General features: G+C 57.1%; 3 protein-coding genes across 3 annotated transcripts; 2 read left to right on the top strand and 1 right to left on the bottom strand.

The window, feature by feature from the left end:
• The first annotated feature begins 1,831 nt into the window (after window positions 1–1,831).
• Window positions 1,832–8,976, top strand: IRF6 (interferon regulatory factor 6). The gene is made up of 8 exons (XM_049769927.1): window positions 1,832–1,874; window positions 2,589–2,782; window positions 3,969–4,173; window positions 4,737–4,865; window positions 6,610–6,753; window positions 7,334–7,726; window positions 8,079–8,197; window positions 8,504–8,976. Exons 2-8 carry the CDS (start codon window positions 2,609–2,611, stop codon window positions 8,726–8,728), a joined length of 1,389 nt encoding a protein of 462 aa, XP_049625884.1. The 5' UTR covers window positions 1,832–1,874; window positions 2,589–2,608; the 3' UTR covers window positions 8,729–8,976.
• Window positions 8,977–10,417: 1,441 nt separating this feature from the next.
• On the top strand, window positions 10,418–11,527 carry C3H1orf74 (chromosome 3 C1orf74 homolog). The gene has a single exon (XM_049769890.1). It carries the CDS (start codon window positions 10,516–10,518, stop codon window positions 11,407–11,409), a length of 894 nt encoding a protein of 297 aa, XP_049625847.1. The 5' UTR covers window positions 10,418–10,515; the 3' UTR covers window positions 11,410–11,527.
• On the bottom strand, window positions 11,501–19,240 carry TRAF3IP3 (TRAF3 interacting protein 3). Its single transcript, XM_049770761.1, has 13 exons — window positions 18,968–19,240; window positions 18,236–18,383; window positions 18,063–18,126; window positions 17,796–17,820; window positions 17,672–17,701; window positions 17,490–17,585; window positions 15,516–15,587; window positions 14,724–14,864; window positions 14,506–14,643; window positions 13,289–13,365; window positions 12,849–13,002; window positions 11,769–11,829; window positions 11,501–11,538 (listed from the first exon to the last, which is right to left on the bottom strand). Exons 1-13 carry the CDS (start codon window positions 19,238–19,240, stop codon window positions 11,501–11,503), a joined length of 1,317 nt encoding a protein of 438 aa, XP_049626718.1.
• Between the last annotated feature and the right edge of the window lie 2,799 nt (window positions 19,241–22,039).

Here is a 22,039-nt window from a genome sequence, read left to right as displayed (position 1 = left end):
GCCTGCGGTGTCACTGCCCAGAGGCTGCCTTATGGTCAAAGGGTTAGCCCGGCCTCTCAACTCTGGAACCGGGAAAGGCAGCAGGCAAGGGAGGAGAGGCTGGCGGGGCGTCCAGTTGAGTGTGGGGGCCTGGGAAAATGCACCCAGTTTTAGTGCCAAAGGGGATGGGTGTGGGGGTAAGGGCTGACGTTTCCCCAGTGGAAGGGGTAGAGGGAGGGCCTGGGGGTTTTTAAGCAGGACCCTCTCAGGGCTCCTGGGCGACAGAATAGCAGGTGCCCCCTATCTCCAGGGACTCAGTCCTCATTCAGCCCCTGGACCAGGGGCACCGCAGCCCCACATCAGGACAGTCCTACTTCCCTTCACAGCTCTGTGGGCATCGAGGTGGATGAGTGGGCCATTGTTTCAAACAGTCCTGAGTTTGAGGTGCTGGAGGTGGGCACCAGCTGCTGTCTGTCACCCCTCCTCCCTCTCAGCCTCTCAGCTTTAGCCAATAATCTTGGTCTTTGGGGAAGGAGGGAAGGATCCCGAGCACTACCGCTTTTTGCCTCAGTTTCCCCAGCTGTAGAGCGAACATAGCACCCAGGAGAGGGACCTGTGCACCGCTCTGTCAACAAAGCAAACCAACTAACTGATGGGAGGCGCCTGAAAGGTGCATGGCTTTGGTTTCTCCCAGCAGTCTCTTTGCTCACCCACTGCCACTGACGGGCACAAAGTTGGTTCCTTCGAAAACAAAGGGGCAGGCGCTCCTTGCTGCTCCTTATACCAAGGGGAGTCACTGGTCCTGCCCTGCCCTGCCCTACTCTGCCCCTTGAGCTCCCCAGCCCACCCACCCCTACTTCCCTTGTGTTTCTGTCACATGACCACATGGGGTTCTGGGGTAAGTGTCTTCTCCTTTCCCTTGGAAAGGCCTGTAAATCCACTTGTGGGGAGCAAATAATGCCCTAGTGGCACAGTGCCCTGGGCATCTTGTCTGCTTTGTAAGCTGGGGTGGGGGGGATGGAACGGGACTCTTCCCCTTAGACATTTTTCCACTGAAGATGCCTCCCTGAGCCCCCCAGTCTCTCTGTGATGTGGCCCAGACTGTAGGAACCAGGTATCGGCTCAGGGTCATCGCTGCCCATTCAGTGTCAGTGCCAGGGCAGGGTGGGAGACCTTCTGGGAGGTGTGAGGGGGCCTCAGGGGGCCCCTTGGGGGAAGGTGATAGGCCACCCACGGTGGGCTCCCCCGAATCCAGAGAGGTGCCAGAGCCCGCCCTGGGCCCCTCACTCTCTGTCCCGCAGGCTGGAACTTGCCTGAGAAGGAGCCTGTCCCTGCTCTGAGGGCCCCCCTGAGCCCACAGGGCTAGGGATGGGGTGGGGCTGCCTGGACTTGGGGCTCCCTGGGGAGGCTCCGGTTGCAGGGCTGGTATCTGGGTCAGCACAGGTGCCAACAGGCTCTGCTCTTGGGCAGCCGGGCCGCAGGTGGGGATCTCGGATGGGGGCTCCAGTCCCAAAGGCATGAGGCTTTGTGAGCAGCCTCAGTTCTGCTCCAATTGAGGGTCCTTGGGGCTGAAGGCAGGACTGGGTCTCTTGGGGACCAGGTAACTTAGGCTGGAATCGAGGGTCTGTGCTTTCCTATTGGGAAGTAGGCACTGCACTGGCCCCCAGGGACCGTTGGTGCAGACACGCCAGTCCTCAGGCATCTTTTTTGCCCATGCCAGGACCCCAGAGTGGGATAGCAGTTACTGGCTTGGGTCCTACCCTACCAAGGGCATGGCTGGTCCCCAGCTGTTCTGGTTGCCTGGATGTGACTATTGCCTGTTCTCACGCAGAACTGTGGGGCTGCACTGAGGAAGAAGGATCCTTGAGGCCCAGCTGAGCTTCCTGCGGGTCTAAGTAAGTGAGGCCCTGCCCACCTCCTACTTCTCCTACCTGGTCCTGACTGCAGGGGCAGGTTGCAGTCTCCTTCCAGGGCACCTGGCCCCTCTCTATGGCGAAGAGCCCGATCCTCTTTCCCTCAGTTCCTAATCTTCTCCCTCCTCCCTTCCTTCCCTCCTCCTCTTCTCTCCTTCCTCCCCTCCATCTCTCCTTTCTTTGCCCTCCTTTTTTCTGTCCCTCCTCCTCCACCACACCTGCCTGTCCTTTCCCCCTTTCCATCACTCTACTTATCTCTTTCTCCCTCTCTCTTATGGTCCCAGTCCTCTCCCCTTCTTCCCCACCCTCCCTACCTCTTCTCCCTTTTCCTCTCCCTTCCTGCTCCTCTCTATTCCCTTCCTCCTCCTTCCTCTTCTCCCTCTTTCTTCTCATCCCTCCTCTGCCCTCTTCTTCCTCTCCTTTACTGTCCCAGCCCCCTCACTATCTCCCCACTCCCTCCTATTCTACCCCTCTGCCTTTCCAGCCCTCCCCAATTCATAGGGAAGCATGTTCCAGCTTGGTGACATCACCTTTCTATTTTTTCGGTTCCGATCTAAGCTGGAGAAATGTGATCTACTCTCCTGATAAGTCCAAACTGGCTTGGGAGCAGGAATCAAAGACCCTTTCAGCCTCTTTTCTTTTCCTTTCACCTGGCATCATTTGTTCTTACTGTTTCTCTCTTGGGGTGGCTTCTAGCGCCCCCACCCCTTCAGGTTATGGCCCTGCACCCCCGCAGAGTGCGCCTGAAGCCCTGGCTGGTGGCCCAGGTGGACAGTGGCCTGTACCCAGGCCTCATCTGGCTGCATCGTGAATCTAAGCGCTTCCAGATCCCATGGAAGCATGCCACGCGCCACAGCCCACAACAGGAGGAGGAGAATACCATCTTCAAGGTGCGGCTCCAGCATTGCCACCAGCAAAACAGCTCTCAGGATGGCTCCATTGTGCAGTGGGGATCCCATACACTAGACTATGGGGCTGAGCCAGGCCCTGGAGCAGGCTGGCAGGTGCAGGGGACAACATTCTTGTGGCACTAGCTAAGTGATTCAAGGGAGGCCCCTGGGCTCCCAGAAGTGTCTTGTCTCCCAGCTCAGTCCTCAAAATTACAGCCCCCTCCCACATCTATCCCCCCTCCCCCGCAAACCCCCTGAACCCAACCCCTAGAGTCTCCAGGAACATTTTGGTGAAGCTGAGCTGCTTTCAGACCCAAGCTGCGAGTCCACAGGTGGTGGGTTATGGCCCAAAGGTCTGCGTATGTTTGTGTGTTTGCATGCGTAGTCTGCTTGCCTTCATGCTTCATGCCTCTGTCTGGTCTACATGCATGGTCTGTGTGCATATTGTCTGCGTATGTGTGTGCCATCTGCACCCAGGAGCTGCCTTTTCTGCCTGGGGGCTGGATGGGGCCATTAGGGGAAGGCTGCGTGTTGTGTATGGTGACATGTGTGGAATGTGGAATGTGATGTGAAGGGTTGTGATGTTGTGTGATAGTGTGTTATGTGTATGTGTATGTGTATGATGTGTGATGTAGGTTATAGCCTGTGATGTATATGATGGTGTTGTGAAGGTATTATGATGTGTGTGGTGTGTGATGGTTTGTGATGTGTGTGATAGTGTGTGATAGTGTTGGCCCTCTTCCTCTCCATGTCAGAGACCCATCTAGATGGAACTAGCTCAAGATAAGCCTTTGTTTACCACTAGCTGCCAGCCCCCCCCCCCAAAGTTGGGGATTGAAGGTTTTTAATAAAGAATGGCTAGTTTGGTGGGTAGAGCTCTCTTGCTTGATGAGGTTGAAAGCTCCCCCAAACACATGTGTTTCTTTCTCCACAGCTTGGTAGCATGGTTTGGTTTATTTCCTGCAGCAACCCCTGCACCAGACCAATCTCCCAGGGTTGAATTAGGTGTGTGATGGTCTGCGATATGTGTGATGGCTTGTGATGTTTGTTGATGGCCTGTGATGGTGTGTGGTATAAGATGCTATGTGTGATCTGTGAGGTATAGCCTACGTCTGTGTGAGGCCCATGGCAGAGGCTAGCCATGATCTGGGGTGGCATGAGCATGCACTGTGCCCTCTGCCTGCAGGCCTGGGCTGTGGAGACAGGCAAGTACCAGGAGGGGGTGGATGAGCCTGACCCCGCCAAGTGGAAGGCCCAGCTCCGCTGTGCACTCAACAAGAGCCGTGAGTTCACTCTCATGTACGATGGCACCAAGGAGGTGCCCATGAACCCCGTGAAGATCTACCAGGTGTGCGACATTCCCCCAGCACAGGGCTCCATTGGCAACCCAGGTGAGGGGGGTGTGGGAAGTGAAAGGGGCAGAGGGAAGGGGATGGAGGTGGAAGGGGATGGGGATAAATGAGGGGGATGGAGGTGGAGGAGGGGAGATGACCCTGAAAAAAGCCTCCCTTAAGACTCAGACTCAGAAGGGAGAATTCAAGGGTTGGAGTGGCCCTCAGCCCTGTGTCATGTGGGTCCCTCAGGTCAGCTCATGTGACTTGGTGCTCATAATCTATACATCCTGAGTGCCTGGAGTGGATGGATAGTCAGCATTTGCCTGGGTCCTGGACTGGGCCCCCGGTTGTTCCCAGGTTCCCACTGCCCTCAGTTAGAGAAAACAAAATGCAGTCAGAGGGATGGGAGGGCAGCGAGGAAACCAGGCATTCGGCCACTATCAGTTGTGCCTGATCCCACTCAAGGCCCAGTTGTGATTCCAGGGGTACAGGGGCCCTATGAGAGGGCTCTGTCTATGTGAATCATGTCCAGGCTTTTGACGGGGGGGGGGGGGGCACGGGAGCTTAGTGGGGCCTGGAACTAGCTAACTGGCTGTCCTGGGGTTGGGTTTGTGGGGCAGGGTCCACCGGATCTGCACCCTGGGATGAGAAGGACAATGAGCTAGACGAGGAGGATGAGGAAGATGAGCTGGATCAGTCTCAGCACCATGTTCCCATCCAGGACACCTTCCACTTCCTGAACATCAGCGGTGAGCAGGGTGCAGGGTCAGGCTCTGGTTACAAGCAAGCCCCAGCTGTGGTGGCCTATGAGCACGGGACACATTCAGAGGACATGAGCCACTGTTCATCCTGTGCAGGCATTGGTTCAGCACCTGTAGCCACTACATCCTGTCCTCATCTGCTGGAAGCAACTGCCTGTTATGTGTGGTCATACCATACCCGGGCCTGCTTGGCATGTACCCAGGACCTCTAGACTCCAGGGTATTCTGGTCTGGGCTCCTCTATGGTGCTCCTTCTTGTCCTATGTAGAGTGGAAGGGAGGATGGAGTTGGGGGCCAGGGGCCATATCCCTGTACCAACTGCTTCTTGCCCCATCTGGGCCCCACCTGGCCATTTCCCCTGAGGACATGGCCAGCTGGGGAGTGGACTTGGGCCCTTCATGTCCCTTATGGTCAGACCAGATTCTTCCTGCACCCTTGCCGCTTGACCCTGCCCAACCGTTTTTTTGTTTTTGTTTTTGTATCACACCCAGCAGCGCTCAGGGGGTTACTCCTGGCTCTGCACTCAGAAATCACCCCTGGCAGGCTCCGAGACCGTATGGGATGCTGGGATTCGAACCGTGTCCTTCCTGTGTTGGCCTTGTGCAAGGCAAACACCTTACCACTGTGCTGTTGAACCAGCCCCTCAACCTTTTTTTGTTTGTTTTGTTTTGGTTTCTGGTCTGCACCTAGCTGTGTTCAGGGCTTTCTCCTAGCTCTGTGCTCAGGAATTACTCAGGGGACCATACTTGGTGTCCGGGATCCAACCCAGGTTGGCCACTTTCAACTGCCTTACCATTATGCTCTCTCTCTGGCCCCTTGGCAGCCTATTGGTGGGCCCAGCTCTTCCCTAGACAGCTCAGGTCAAGGCATCAAGCTGGGTCCTAAAGCTACCCTCCTCTTGCCCTGGAGCAATGTCACCTTCCCTGGGGACCTTTGCCATTTCTTCACTGGAAGGAACATTCTGGGTCTCTGTGTCTATTGCTTCCATGGAAGGCAGCTTTGGTAGGACCCCCATAAAGCTGAGGCAGCCCTAGGCAAGTCTGCCCCGGGGGTAGGAGGCAGAGCAAGTTTCTTCTTTCTTTAAAGTTTGAGGGAAGATGTTGAATAAGTAACAATTCCTGGTTTGTTGTTGTTGTTGTTTGTTTGTTTGTTTGTTTTTGAGCCTTACCCTTAGGTATTCAGAGGTTACTGGCTCTGCATTCAGGGACCACTCCTGGTAGTACTCTGGTGATGCGCAAACACCCTCACCCCTGTGTTTTTTGGGGGCCCTATTCAAGTGGTTTAAAGTTCTCAGGAGTAGGGAAAGCCCTCCCTTCCCACTCTCAGCTCCTACTGGTCTAGGGCTCTGTCTTGGGCACCTCTGATTCATGTCCACTACACCAGGACCCCCGTGAGAGCCTTCACATCTTACTACCCCTTGGCAGATAAGTGGCTTGGTTGGGGAACTATGGTCCGGGAGGGTGTATCGGGGCCAGTCTAACCATTTGTGGCTCTTTTGCTTTGTGTGGCCTCATTTCCAGGTGTTGAGACAGTAGCGAGAGGAGGATTTCTGAGCATCTGGGTCCGACTCAGACCCCTGTGGCATGGGGCAGACACCCTGATCTAACTCTGCTCAGGTCACCTAGGCTGCATGTGGATGTGGTGCTCAGAGGCTGAGAGCCATGGTGTGTGTGTAAGGAGATGCAGAACCCAGCCTGCTCCCTCCTCACCCTCCTTCCTTTGCATCTACTAGGCTCCCCGATGGCCCCAGCCAGTGTGGGCAACTGCAGCCCCGAAGCAGCATGGCCCAAGACGGAGCCCCTGGAGATGGAAGTGCCGCCAGCCCCCATGCAACCCTTCTACAGCTCTCCAGAACTGTGGATCAGCTCACTGCCCAGTATGTAGCCCTACTCCTTGCCCTCACCCACCCTATCTAGAGTAGGTCCCCAGACTCCAAGGCAGATGCATAGATAGAGTCACAGGGGAGGAGCCAGCTGGCAATGCCTACGGGCAGGTGGGTGAGGTTTGGCCCTGGCATCTGGGGACAAGGCATGGTGCCTGGAAGGGATTTGGTCACCCAGGATGCAGGGATAGTTAGTGTTTGGGGCACTAGAAGAACTTTCTCACTTTCCCTTCATGCCACGTGGCAGGTTGGCCAATGTGTGAGGGGTCCTGTAGGTGCATGGTCCCTTGTCAAGTGGGACAGGTGTGTGACCTGGCAGAAGGAGCCTCGCTAGCATAAAGCCAGTTCTGGCACTGGCTTTGCTCCTTAAGCCACCGAGACACCAGCCACCAGGTCAGTCCCAGAACAGCACAGGGATATGACCTCAGGGTGTGGCACACTTAGACTTTGAACTCTCAGCTTCAGAGGCCCTGTCCGGGGGCATGTGAATGCCCTTTTCCTGGGGCACTAGCAAGCACAGCCCTGGGTGGGGGAGAGGGGACCTGGCCAGATGTTCACCCATCTATCCCCACAGTGACCGACCTGGATATCAAGTTCCAGTATCGTGGAAAGGAGTATGGGCCGGCCATGACCGTCAGCAATCCCCAGGGCTGCCGCCTCTTTTATGGGGATCTGGGTCCCATGCCTGACCAGGAGGAGCTGTTTGGGCCCGTGAGCCTAGAACAGGTCCGCTTCCCTGGGCCTGAACACATCAGCAACGAGAGGCAGAAGCAGTTTACCACCAAGCTCCTGGATGTCATGGATCGCGGGCTGATCCTGGAGGTGAGCGGCCACGCCATCTATGCTGTGCGCTTATGCCAGTGCAAAGTGTACTGGTCTGGGCCCTGTGCACCTTCGCCCGCTGCACCCAACCTCATCGAGAGGCAGAAAAAGGTCAAGCTCTTCTGTCTGGAGACTTTTCTCAGTGGTGAGTCCCCCTTTTGGATGGGATCCTGACCTGTGATACAGGGCTGGCTGGGGTGCCCCAGCTGCAGGGTAGAAGGAAGCCTACCAGCCACCCCAAATATAGAGCAACCACCCCTTAGCAGACCCTGTGATGGGCTCTGAACCTCTATTAAGTACATAAGTAGAAAACAAATAGATCTGCTATACGGCTTGGATGCCTCATCTGCAGTGTCAAAGGCCCCAGGACAGGCCCAAATCTTGGTGGCTGTAGATTTAGCACTGGTAGCTGGATGGGATAAACATAGGTGGCAAGTGGTTGTGTCCCAGCCGTGTGCCCCAATGCTCACAGGACCCCAAATCCCCCAAATCCCCAGAGCTCATCGCCCACCAAAAGGGACAGATTGAGAAGCAACCGCCGTTCGAGATTCACCTGTGCTTCGGCGAGGAGTGGCCAGACGGGAAGGCCCCAGACAGGAAGCTCATCCTTGTCCAGGTAGGCACCAGGGTCCCTAGCCCATGTTCCCATCCCCACCTATTCAGCTTCTCTGAGGAACGTCTCAGTTCTGGGTGGTGAGTGGGGCCTGTTTCAGAGCCCGTTCCGTGCACTGGCCACTTGCCTATCACTGGTCTGCCTGCACGCCAGGACTTCAGCCTGTCTCAGGACAGCACCTCCACCCCCACTCCCCCTACCTGTGCTATGCAGTTCCCATCTCCAGCCTGGTCTCCCTCCAAGCCCCACCTTCCAGTCCTCTCCACCCCGCCTCCAGCCACACCTCCTTGCTTCTTGTCCTCCTGACAGGTCATTCCAGTGGTGGCCCGCATGATCTACGAGATGTTTTCAGGGGACTTCACACGTTCCTTTGACAGTGGCAGCGTCCGTCTGCAGATCTCCACCCCAGACATCAAAGACAACATTGTAACCCAGCTGAAGCAGCTCTACCGCATCCTGCAGACCCAGGATGGCTGGCAGCCTGTGCCACCTGCTCCCAGCCTGCAGCTGCCCCCCACGCTGCCTGCGCAGTAGCCCAGTCTCCTTGCCTCCTGCCCTCTGAGCTGCCCCCCTGCCCCAGCTGTGCCCCAGACTGCTGCCCCTCGCCAGGCAGGCCGGCTTCCTGCTGTTTTTTTTTTTTTTTATAGACGAGACTGTACATACAGATGGTTTTTTTTATTTGGATCGAACCAGCTTTGCTGCCCTTTTCCTAGCGCCTTGGTTGTCTGTGACCCTTCAGCTCTGCTTAGGCTCAATGTTGATTTAATTTATGGAAAAAAAAATCACCCTTCAGACCTTTCTGTCCACTCTCACGTGGCGATGGGACGAGGGAGCAGCTGAGGTGCTGGATGGGGAGTCGACCCCGATTCCAGACACGCCTGACCTCTAGATCGATCTGGGTGATTGGTCCAGTTTGCAGACCTCCTCCTCACTGCCCCAGACACCTGCTTCCTTATCCTCACATGAATCCCAAACAGTCCAGCATAATTCTCCACCCCCTCGGGTTTTAGGCCGCAGGGCCACACCTTGTGGTGCTCAAGGATAACTGCACTCTGAAATCACTGGGCAGTGTGCGGGAACCATTTGGGGTGTTGTGGGATGGAACCCGGTTTGCCAGCGTGCAAGGTCAGCGCCCTCCCCACTTGCTTCCTGATCTGACCTGCTCTTCTAGTAGAGCGAGTGACCCTCCCAGGAAGTGAGCAGACTGAGCAGCTGGTTGCTTAGGAACCAGCCATGGTGTCTAAATAGTAAGAGATTCCAAAGTCTAAAAGGCGCGCCTGTGTGTTCCCAGGATCCCACATCAGAGGGACAGTGCGAAACCCACGTGTCGGGAGCTGGTAGAGATGCCAGCAGAAGTCCTGGTCCAGAGAGGGGCTTCCTCTAGCAAAGGCACAAAGGAGGGGATCTAAAGTCTCCCCTCAACCTCTGGGTTTTCAAATGAGATGAAATTAAGTAAACTTTAGCTTTGCACCAGCTGAGTAGCCGGGAACTTTATTCCAGAGTCTCCAGCACAGCTGTGCTATAGCTGCAGCTGTATTAAGGCATGTTTCTGGTGTGGTTGAAACCCCTCCCAGGCCCTGCTGGGACATGGGAGACTGGCAAGAGTTAGAACGTGCTCCCTGACCAACCCAGTTCCCCTTTCAGGGCTGCAGCCTTGCAAAAGACAGGAGCGAGGAAGCCAGACAAGCTGGCCTGCAATGAACTGGTGGTGCCTCCCCATACCGACACGAGTTGAGCTCCCATGCAACGTGTTGGGGAACCCAATTACTCCCAGGGCAGGTGGGGATCCATGGCAGCAAGTGTCTTGGGGTAGATGCTGGGTGAAAAGAAATGGGAAGTGTACAGCCTCCCCCCCAGTATCGCCGCCCACGTGAACAACCCCGAGTAAAGGTTTCTCCGTAGGCCAGGCCAGGCCTAGCCCGACCCACCATCCATCCTCCCGCTTCCGCCCACTGCCGCCTACTTCCGCTCAGACCCGCCTCGTTCAGCTCATTTCCGCTCTTTCCCCCGTCCGCCGCCAGCTACCGTCCAGTCCCACCTCCCTCCACCCGCTTCCTCCCAGATCCAGGACTTCCTCTTTCTTCCCTGGGCCCCGCCTTTCGCAGCTGGACCCGCCTCCTCCGCTCACTCCCGCCAATTCCCGCCTCCTCCCGCTCACTTCCGCTCTCAAGGCCCCCCAGTTCCTACGCAGCAAGGGGCTTCCGGCTTCCGGAAGGGGCGGGCCTCGGGGCACACTCACTTCCGTCGTTGGCGGAGACTCGCTCGTTGAGCTTTTACCAGAGGCGCGTGAGGGGGGCGGGTGACGTCACAGGTCCGAGTGCATGCGCAGTCGCTGGGAGGCGTGGCCGAAGCGGAATTCCTGGACTCCGAGCTGCGTGCGGATGGAGGAACCCGGGAGCCGCGGTGCTCGCATCCCGGGGAGCGCGCCCAGCCTCCCTCTGCTGGTGGCGGCTGCACGGCGCAGCCTGTGCTCGGGCCGAAGACGGGGCCGGGGCTCCCCGCGGGCCACCTGCTTGCACCTGGCCGGGGAGGTGCTGGCCGTGGCGCTGGGCCTGAAGCCGGCGCTGCTGTACGACTGCGGCCGGGCGGGCGCGGACCAGCTGCGAAGCTACCTGGAGGCGCTCCAGGGCGTGGGGCTCTTCACCCAGCGCCTGCACGTTCTGGAACTCGGCGAGCACTGCCTGGTGCTCAGCCCCGAGCGCGTGGGGCAGCACCTGGAGCGGGTGCAAGGCGACGGCGTGGCCTTGGTGGACGTGTCAGACGAGCAGCCAAACCCCACGCTTTGCGCCCTGCACCAGTGGCCGGACTTAGGAGCACTGGTGGCCGAAGTGGGCTTGCACCTGCGGGGCCTGCAAGGAAAAGCACGTCTCGCGGTGTCCAGCAGCCGCCTGCAGCCCCCCGACTGGACCCTGTGCGCCTTATTCGGGATCCTGCTGGGCTACCCCGCGCCTTACACCTTCCGCCCGGGCCGCACCGAGGCCAAATGTCTGGCGCTGACGCCTCTGCGTGTGTTCACGGCGCTTCTGTCCTGGCGGCCCGCGGGTCTGCAGCTCCAACTTTACTCCTTCAGCGTCCCGGAATGTCTTCTTCCCGCGCTCAGCGGCGCGCTGGACGCCTGGGAAAGTGACCTCAGGGCCCGGTGGCGAGCCCAGAGCGATTTCGCAGATCTCAGCATCTCGTCTGAGGTGGTCACGCTCCCCACCGTGGTCCTCTGATGCTAGAGAGGAACCTGCGGTGTCCTCTGCGCCTCTCCAGCAGGCTGAAAGCAATGCCTGCCTTTCCCTCTTGGGCCCTGCTTCAGCACGCTCAGATTAGGAAGTGGGGAAAGAGGTACAAGCGCCCACCTGCAGGTGTGGGCAGAGAAGGGGAGGACTCGGCTTTCCTGTGCCTTTGTTTACCCTGGCCTTCTTGGTTGAGGGAGGCCCTGGCTTGTTTAGCCTGTACTGCTCAGGGTGGATTTTTTTTTTTTCTTTCTTTTTTTGGTGAATAAACTGGGCCTTGAGGAATGGAGCCGGTGAAGTTTTTCTTTTTCTTTTTTGATAGCTGCTTGCATAGCAGTAACAGTTTGAATCACCATTGGGAGTTCCAGAACCTTCCATCTCTGCCAAGGTGGTTGTCCCTTCACGCTCCGCCATCTAGGATGGCAGCTAGGGCCAGCGTGGTCCTCAACATCACAGAGAGCCTGTGGCCACTGTGTCTGCTGGCTGGGCAGGCGCAAGGCTGACACGGTTACCTCCTGGATGAAGCCCCTGACATTGAGTGTCACTGGCTCTAGCCTAGCAGCAGTTCTACCCAGGATGAAAAGTCGCTGCATCAGCTGTGGTGGTGCTTGAACTCATCACACTTGGTTCTCAGTTTTTGCACTTGACCACCGTGGGCTGGTCCTGGCTCTACTCACACACTGTGTTCACAAAATATCCACCCCTGGCTAAGGGCACAGAGGTGCTCTCCTGGTGTGTGTGTGTGTGGGGGGGGGGGGTCCCTGCTGAACTACTCTGGTAGCACCGCAGCTTCTGTGGGCAGGAGAGGTGCTTATTGCTGAGGCTGATCAACCATGTACAGGGATGTACCCCTGCACACATATGGCTGCAGGCACTGATACCTTCCTGGATGCATGTGTGGTGTGGGAGCCAGCAGGTGCTCATGTGTGGGACTGGACGGGACACATGTTCATATATGAGCTGACAGATGTGTGAATGGTGATCTGTTTATGAATGATCCTAGAGATGAGCTGTATGTGTATGTGTATGTGAATAATGTGGATTCATATATGAACTGGGAGCTGCACTATATGAAGCTACTGCATGATGCATGGTCGTGTGGTCTGAGGTGTTGTGTGTCCATGTGAGTGGCACGTGTTTCTGTATGTTCTGGGAGGTGCCGTGTATGCATGTGAATGATGATGCCTGTTTATGATCCAGGAGGTGTTACATGTGTGCAAATGGTGCATGTTCATGTATGGTCCAGGTGGTGCTGTGTGTGCGCGTGTGAATGACAGTGCATGAGGATCTAGGTGTACCTGAAGATCTGTGCAGGGGAACTACACGTTCAAGGCTGCAGAGGGGTTCTCAGCTGACCAGTGTGTGTCTGGTTACCCCTGATACCATGCCAGGGACCTCGGGGATGTGATTTTCTCAGAGAGGTGTCCCCATACAACCCCACTCTCCTCTTCCTTGCGAAGCAGCAGAGCCCTTTCAGCATCTGCTCTCTTGGTCATTCCCTGCTCACTTGGGTCCTGGTCTGCAAATGCTGTCTGTTTCAGCACCTGACCTGGATTATGTACAGGGGGTACACGGGCCAACAGGTGCCTGGGGGTTGTGGGTATGTGCAGAGCCTGTCAGGACCCATGGACCTGTCCACAGCTGGCCTGTTGAGGCTGCCTCAGGGGATTCTGTTGCTCTGCGCATTTTCTGTGCCCCAACAGGGAGGGGAGTGGTGGGGCTGGGCAAGGGTCTCCCTGCATACATAGAAGATGCAGATGCTTTTTGTGGATTCAAATGGTCTTTACTGGACTTGGTGCCCTTCCCGGGGGGTGGGGGGGAACCGGGACACAGGCATCCCTCCTCTGCTCTTGTCTGAGTGGTGAGTCCTCACTGTAAGTCCCCAGGTGTCAGTTTGTAGGGGCAAGTGGTCTGACCTTGCCGAGTGGACGCTGTCTCCGAGTGCAGGGGCTGGAAGGATGGTATCCTCAGGGAACCTGTTGGAAATGTGTGGGTAGGTCTCTATGGTCCTGTCCCTGGAGACAGGTACCCAGCTGGCCCCTCGGCTCCTCTGTATTTGGGCATGATTCTGAGTCTGCGTGCAGTGGGTGGTGGCTGTGGTCTCTGCCACTGAGTCAGATCAGGGTACGTTGGGGCACAGGTGGACACCCAGGACAATGGGTTTGCACAAGACAGCTGTGGGAATGTGGCAGTAAGATTTGGGGCACGTGCCTGTCTGGGATACCCTTAGGACCCACCCAGGTCTGCCAGGCAGGGGGAAGGACTCACACCCTAGCCCCATCCTGCCTATGCCCCCAAGTGCTCGATAGCTCCATGCAGGAAGGATCATTTGATTCCATTGTCATGTCCTAACTTGCTTGGGGGCCTTGTCAGGTGCCCAGCAAGGCCCAATCAACATGTCCTAACACCCTACCAACATTACCACTGGCTTCCCCTGTTCTGAAAAGGCCATTTTAGGGTTGAAGTGAGGTGGAGGAGATGGGGGTGGCCTGGACCATGTACTGGGGATATGTAGGCCAGCAGATGCCTGGGGGTTGTGGGCGTGGGCAGTGCCCAAGAAGGGCTCACTGCAGTTACTGTGCAGTGTAGGACCAGGAAACAGCAGGGTTGGAGATCAAAGGAGGCAGCAGGTGCCCTGTTTGACATTTGGGATAGCCAGGGCTGCTCTTGCGTCTCAGCGGCCCACTAGATTGGGCATGGCTGGGTACTAGTGAAGGTCACAGGGGAGCAGTGGGGCCTGTAGAAGGGAAGGTGGCCCCACTTCTGGGTGCAGGGAAGGTACCTGGAAGGACTAGGGTGTCTGGGTCTTGTTTGCCTCGGTCCTTCTGCAGACCTGAGTTCCCCACCATGCCCTATCAGAGGGGGGCAGAGGATATGAAAGTGGAGGGACCTGGCTGCTCCATATCTGTGAGCAGACGAACTCGGGTCCTTTCTCATACACCTGCCCACCAGGCAGCTGGCCTGTGGTGCCACTTTTGGATTGGAGACTTGAGAGCACCCTCGGGGCTGGCATTCAGCATCCTTGCCTTGAGAGCTGCCCACAGGTGTTATGGGACACAGTGATCCGCCCTGGCAGCCTTGGCTACTGACCTGCATCCTGGATTTCAGTGCCTGCAGCTGTTGCTCCATCTCCCCCTGGCGGCCCTGCAGGTGGCTCCAGTCTTTATGCAGGGATTCATACCGCTCCCTCCACTCTACACACTGCTGCTTGGCCTGAGCCAAGGACCGCTGCGGGCAAAGGGCAGAGCTGCGAGTGGGCAGGCTGGGTTCTGGCCCTCCCCGAGGGCCCGCTCGGCGCTGCTGCTCACCTGCGCGCTCTCCAGCTGCTGTTCAGCCCCCATCTTCTCCTCCAGCACCCGCTGCAGAGACTCCCTGGCCTTCTGCTCGTAGCTGCTCTTCTGCTCCTCCAGTTCCATCAGTGCTTTCTTCAGGCCCCATGGGGAGGCTTTCTGCAGCCAGCAAAGCACACATGGAACACATGGGACACATGTACACACCTGTGTATGTAGGTGCATGCACAAGGCTGCCGTGTGCCGGACATCACCCTGGCTAAAGATGCCTGGATGCAGGACCTTCCCTTGGGGAGCTGGGTGCTCCCCAGGTGAAATCTGCTTCCTACCCCTGCCCCTGTGTCCTCAACCCTGTCCCCAGACTCAAGAAGAGGCTGTCTGGCACCCATGCCCGCTTTGCCCTTAATGGTCTGGAATGAAACTGGCTCTCTAGGGAGTTGTATGTGTGCGTGTGAACACCAGCATACATGTGTGTGGGTGTGTGTGCTCTCTTGTGTGCAGGGGTGGAGCTGTGTGTATGCGTGTGTGTGCTCGCATGCAGAACTGACACCCCAGGGTTTGGGTGGCATGGCTTCACCTGTGTACTCACCTGATTCCCCTGTGCATGTGTGTGCTCACCTGCATGCACTCCTGGAACTGAATCCCCAGGGCATGTGTGTGCATGCTTGCCTGTGTATATGTGCAGAGCTGATTTACCAGGGCATGTGAGCATGTGTGTGCTCACCTGAATACCCAGGGCATGTATGTACTCATGTGTGTGCTCACCTATGTACTCACCTGACTCCCCGGGGATGGCGTGCGTGTGCTCACCTGTGTGCATGTGCGCAGCTGGCTCTCCAGGGTGTGCAGTCGGCCCTTCAGCTTGTCTTCATTGAGCTGCCCCTGGTGGGGAGTGGGGTGAGTTTGGGCCTCACTGGGCTGCTTAGAGATTCTGGCTCCAGTCACAGCGGTAGGAGTGTAGGCCCCTCTCCTAGGAGGACTGGCTAGCTGTGTCCCCTCAGTCTTGGGCAGCGGGAGGGTGAGTAGCCCCCCTACGGTCTTGCCTGCTGGCAGCTCTGCCAAGGACTGGAGGCTTCCAAGTGTCCAAGAGAGACAGATCTTCTGCCTGGACTCAAGCCTTCTGCTCATAGAGTTGGAGCATGGGTACACAATGGTACACGCTGATACGGGCACACAGACAAACGTGTATACATGGCACACACAGATATACAGGCATGTGTATACATGATACAGGCATGCTTTGGCAATCACTCACTGAAGATCAACTGACAAAACAGGAAGCAGTGTCGGGGCACTGTGAGTGTATGTGTGAGAATGTGTGTACACGCATGATTGCACATGTATGTCTATATGTGTCTCCCTCTACACTCCTCCCTATCTCCCCTCCATGCCGACCCCATCTGCTACCTCTTCCCCCAGACTCGCATTGTGACTGCACTCATGTTTCTTTTTTTCCCTTTTTGGGGGGATATTTCGGACCAGTTCTGTTAAGGGTCTATTCCTGTCTCTGCATTCAGGGCTCACTCCTGGCAGTCTTGGGGGGAACATAAGGGACACTGGATATGGACTTAGGCTGTCCTGTCTAACAACCTTAGCACCTGCATTTCTCCCCATTCATGCTGCTATGAAAGACTCTGGTGGGAATGATGCTGCCATGTCTGGTTTTGGGAAAACCCAGCGGTGACCCTGTCCTGACACCCACTGGAAATGCACAGGCAGGATACAGTGATCTTGGGGTTGGTGTGGTCACAGTGGAGCCCTCACAGCAGCACTGACCCTCATTCAGCTCCTCCCCTGCTGTTCCCTTCCTACAACCCCACTGAGCAGTCCTGGGGTACTTACCAATCTCAGGGCTCAAACTTAGACCCACTTTCCTCACTCGGATCCTGCCTGGTAGCTCTGGCCACTGCCTGGACTTGGCCTTTTTGGGGGGCTCCAGGCCAGTGAGGGCTCCCCAGAGGCTGCTGACTGGAGGGGTCCAGCCAGTGAGTTATGGGGTTCCTGTTGTGAACCTCTAACTCAGCACCATTTGGGACCCCCTTTCTGGGTGGGAGGTCCCTGGGGGCGGGGGTCCTTGTTTAGGGGAAATCTGAGGCCACTTTACTGAAAAACAGGAAGTGGGGACTGGTGGCAGGAAGGAGTTAGTGGGAGGAGGGACAGGGTTCTGGGCTCCTCCTGTACCACGGGTCATCCTACACCCCATGAAAGGCAAGGCCCAGCCCTTCACTGTGCATCCAGCCTCTGCTCTGCTGTCCCTGATGACCATTCCCTCCACCTAGAGGGCTTGTTTGGGCACAGACCCAGAATGATCCCATGCAGAGAGCTTGTTTTGAGACACAAACCCACAATGACCTTGTCTGTTGCTTAGGCTGCCCTGAGGGTCTGACTGCTCACAATTCATAGTCCACAACCTCCCTCTGGCCTCATGCTCTGAGCTGTCATCCCAAGGCCTTTCACTCTTCCTGTTGCTGCACTGCCTACTAGACACGCCCCCCAGGGCTCACCTGGGATGGGCAGGGCCTGCAGTGATGAGTGAGGCATGAAAATTAGTCACCCCCATACTGCTGGAGTCTCCTGAGGCTGTGACTCCTTTATTCCACCTCTGCTTGCTGCGTGGGGTCATGGGCACCTGCATCCTGACAACTGGAGTCAGGGTAGGGCACTGCTGCGGTGTGTCCTTGGGATGGTCCATGGATGTGTGTGACAGAGATGACAATGGACAAGAAAGAACAGTCCTGACAGGGAACCGAGAACAGCCCTCCCCCCACGTCCAGCCCTTCTCACCATCCAGGAACTCTGTGAGGCCTGGACGAGCGTAGCTAGCAGGTCTTGGAGCAGCACCATTTTCTGCTTCAGCACCAGCTCCCTCTGCAGTGCCTCCTGTGAGGACACCCACTGGTGAGGGACCCAGAAGAGGGATCCTGGCAGACACTGGATGGATGGTCAGATGGGGACTCCAGCCTTACCTTGAGATACTCAGAGAGCTGCAGAATTTCCTGTAGAGAAAGTGTGAATGAGCCACTGGGGCAGTGGTCCTGCTGTTGCATCCAGAGCTGGACATGGGTGGGGACTGGGTGGGGATCTTCTTACCTTATCCAGTACTGCCACGCCACAGCTGCAAGACAAGGACAGTAGCTGACCCCTGCCGGTGCCCCAGGGCACAACAGTGAGCCCTTCTGGGACATCCCCAGACCTTCCATGGGATGGGCCAGGTGACGGGGAAACTGTGTTTGGGCACCTCCAAACCCTCCCTGGGACAGAGCAGGTGGGTGAGGAGGTCAATGGGTGGGGCTGAGTCCAGGTTATTTCCTGGACTCTCCCTGGCCAGGTACATTGGCCCCAGGAGAGGCTGCTCACTTGGTTTGCTGACTGGCGTCGCTCCTGCCTGGGGCAACTGCTGTTTCCACCAGTGTCTGGGTGCCTGGGAAGGAGGCACATGGCAATGGAGGGTGGAGGTAGATGGGGATGATAAGCAGCATAAGGGAGGGACTCCCTGGGGTGCCACCCACTTCCAGCATGTCTATTCTTACCACAGTGCAGCTTGGTGGGCTGCTTTATGGGGTTGTCCAGGGTAGGTTTGACCTCAGTCTGGGGGCTTGGGGGTTTGGCCAGATCCCTCAGGACACCTGTGGGGGGTAGATGCTGGGTGGGGGGCCCCCCAGAGCTGTTGCCAGGCAGCTGGAAGGAAGTGAGGACAGGTGAGTGTAGGGATTTTTCTGCCCTGTTATGGGTCCCCCAATCTGATTGTGTATGCCAGGAACACCCCTCACTTTGCAGGGCATGTGTACATGCAGTGTGCCCCACACATGCACAAGCTATGTCCACAATGCATGCAACATGAGCAAACAATGCACACATGTATGTGTATATCATGCACTCATGTGAACACACATGTGGTCACATTAAAACTACACATGTGTGCGTCCACATATGCCCATATGTGTCTATACAGTATGCTCCATACATGCACAGACCGTGACATGTGCCCCTGTATGCACACAGATGTGTGGCTGTCTGTTTCAGTATACATGTATGCATACTCACATGTGCATGGCAGTATGTGTGTTTGTGTGATGTGCTGGAGTGACCTGAGGAGCGGCTGATCTCTCAGGGAGCTGGTGCTGGCAGGCATGACGGTGCCATGGGAGCTCCTGCAGTGTCACCACTTAGCTGCTCCCAGACACCCCCCCCCCCCAACGTGGTGCCTTGTATGGTGGCCTCAGCCTCCCTCCTGGAGGCCCAGCTTTGCCAGACACACTCACCTGCTTTTGGAGGAACGTGTTCTCATGGACCCCTTGTCTGTCATCGGTGACAGCCTCGGGCTGGTCCAGGCGCCTCCTACAGAAGAGCTGGCGCTGCCGGGCACCCTGTAGCTGCTCCCGGTGCCAGGCACGTGAGGCCTGCTGTGCCAGGCGGCAGGTGGTCATGTTGGGGCGCCAGCGCCGGCTCTCCCTGGCCTCCTGATGCCGCTCACACTTGGCCTCGTAGGTCTCGTGGGTGTGGCGGGGGGCAAGCCTAGGGCCCTGGCTAGGCATGGCAGCCTTTGAGCCACTGTGGGACCTGTCCTCCCGTTTCCGGAACCGCCACCGTGGTGCCTGTAGAGACCAAGGAGTGAGGAGGACTTGCCCTTAGAACTCAGCTCCAGGGGCCTGGAGAGATAGCACAGCGGCGTTTGCCTTGCAAGCAGCCGATCCAGGACCTAAGGTGGTTGGTTCGAATCCCGGTGTCCCATGTGGTCCCCGTGCCTGCCAGTAGCTATTTCTGAGCAGACAGCCAGGAGTGGCCCCTGAGCACCACCAGGTGTGGCCCAAAAACAAAAACAAAAACAAACAAACAGGGGCTGGAGAGATAGCATGGAGGTAAGGCATTTGCCTTTCATGCAGGAGGTCATCGGTTCGAATCCCGGCGCCCCATATGGTCCCCCGTGCTTGCCAGGAGCAATTTCTGAGCCTGGAGCCAGGAATAACCCCTGAGCACTGCCGGGTGTGACCCAAAAACAAAACAAAAAACAAAAAAAAAAAAAACAAAAAAACAAACAAAAAAGAACTCAGCCCCAGGACAGGATGTTGGGGCTGCCACTTCTCCATCAGCAGACAGGAGGATTCCTGGCACCCCCTTTCTGGGCCAGGACCCCATGACCCGAATGGCCTCAGTGTGCTAACGAGCCTCATCCAGGCCAGAGAGGGGCACCTGAAGAGTCAAGGGCTCCTGTGTGGGTCCAGGAGTATTGGGTCCCTACAGTGAGGGCAGAGTCATGTCCTGACCACTCGAATGTCCCATGTGACTTGCATCTGTTCTCTTCGTGAAGCTGCCTACCTGCTTCGTGGGTCCCCAGCCCCAGTGCCCTCTTCTGCCCCGGCTGCAGGCATGTCTGGTCCCCAGCACCCAAATGCTAGAGCTGGCGCTGCCACACTGTGCCCGCCTCCTCTCCATGGCCCGGAACCGGCCCAGAGCGGGGGTGTGGGGTGGGGTGCCTCACAGCTGTTGCATCTCACTGCCAGCCCCCACCTGGCTATTTCCAGCCACAGGCAGGGACAGGCGGAGGGGGCCTGGCCTGGCCTGGCTCAGCTGCTGTGTGTCTCCCTCCGCCCCTTGCTGCAGGAGCCCTGCCCAATTCCCACCCCTTTGGCATGGGGTCCCAGCTCACCCACCTGCTGTCCACCTTGGACAAGGATCCTGAGGCCCATCCTGGTTTGTCACAGGAGCCCCCAGGTTATCTTGGGCACATGGGACCCAAGACCCCAGGTCAGGCAACTGAGCCCCTGGACCCAAGGTGACCCCAGCCAGCCATGTGCCAGCATGCTTTTTTGGGGGGGCACCTGGTGACACTCAGGGGTTACTCCTGGCTATGCACTCAGAAATTGCTCCTGGCTTGAGGGACCATATGGGACGCTGGGGATGGAACCCCATCCATCCATGGACGGATCCATGGAGGTTCATCCTGGATCGACTATGTGCAAGGCAAACGCCCTACCACTGCACTATCACTCTGCCCCCACTTTTCTTTAAAAAAACAAAACAAACAACTTAATTTATTTGGGGTTTTTCTTGGGTCATACCCAGCAACATTCAGGGGTTACTCCTGGCTCTGCTCTCAGAAATCTTTTCTGACAGGCTTGGAGGACCATATGGGATGCTGGGAATCGAACCTGGGTCTACTGTATTCTAAGCAAACGCCCTACCTCTGTGCTATCTATCTGGCCCTGTGCCAGCATGTTTTAAGTAGGCACAGTGTGCTGAGACCCTTTAATGAAGTCCATCACCCACTGTGAAGTCCAGCCCGCTGCTGGGGAATGCAGAGTGAAACAGTCTCTGTGCCCCATGCCCTGCACATCCTCTGCTTCCGGGCAGCTGGTGTCGCTGAGATTGAGGAGGCAGCTGCTTAACTGGCCCCAGGCACCCTGCGCCCCCCTCTTGACATCCTTCCTTCATGCTTGCCCAAAGGCCATGCTGGCCAGAGATAGGAAGTGGGCCCCATGGGTCATAGAAAGGTCGCTCTATCCTGGATACCCCCTGGGCAGAAGGACACTGGGAGTCTGCAGGCACAAGGATGGAGGCCCCACTCCACTGTCCTTGGATCTCTGCTCCAGTCCCAGGGTGAATCTGAATGCGTGGATAGGCATCAGTCCCCCAAAGTAAGGCTGTAGTCCCCACCCAACCACCCATCCACACTGCCAGCGTGTTTGAGTAGGCACAGGGTGCTGAGACCCTTAAGTGGGTCACGGGGTCCCCACTGTGAGTCTGACCCTGAGGAAGAGTGAGGGCTCCCAGTGTCTGCACACCCCTTCCTCAGCGGGCCCCAGGAGCTCCCCACCTACTGCACATCCCCAGACCCAGTACCTGGGAGGCCATCGCTGTCTCCGACGAAAGCATTGGCACCTGCATGCACCGACCCCTGGGCCCCTGCTCAGTTGGGCCTGAGCCTTCACCCCCCACCCCGCCTGACTGGTTCACAGAACAGGAAGCAGCCCTACCGCAGGCACCCCAGTTCCTCTGACACCTTGGAAGGGGCCTTCCGGCTCCTCCCCTTGCCATACTCAGCACCAGCACCTCAGCCAACACCAGAACTCTCACACAGTACCCTCACCCAGCACCCAGTATCAACAGCCAGTACCCTCACACAGTATTTCAGTCAGCCTGCTGTTACTCCCAGCCACGGTGGGGGCCCTCCCAGCCTCTGCAGGGATCTCTGCTCATGTGGGTGATTCTGTTTCTCAAAGGTACTGAAGCAGGATTGTAGGATTTGGGTATGTGGGGACAGCTAAGGGCACCATGTCTCATGGGCCAGCCTGGAGTAGAACACATGGCTCTGAGGTAGGGAGAACGAAGATAAA

The sequence above is a fragment of the Suncus etruscus genome, chromosome 3 (genome assembly GCF_024139225.1).
Source record: "Suncus etruscus isolate mSunEtr1 chromosome 3, mSunEtr1.pri.cur, whole genome shotgun sequence".
In the NCBI taxonomy this organism is placed as follows: Eukaryota; Metazoa; Chordata; class Mammalia; order Eulipotyphla; family Soricidae; genus Suncus; species Suncus etruscus.
Note: the sequence above shows the minus strand (reverse complement) of the source record. Positions and strands in the feature narration are given on the sequence as shown.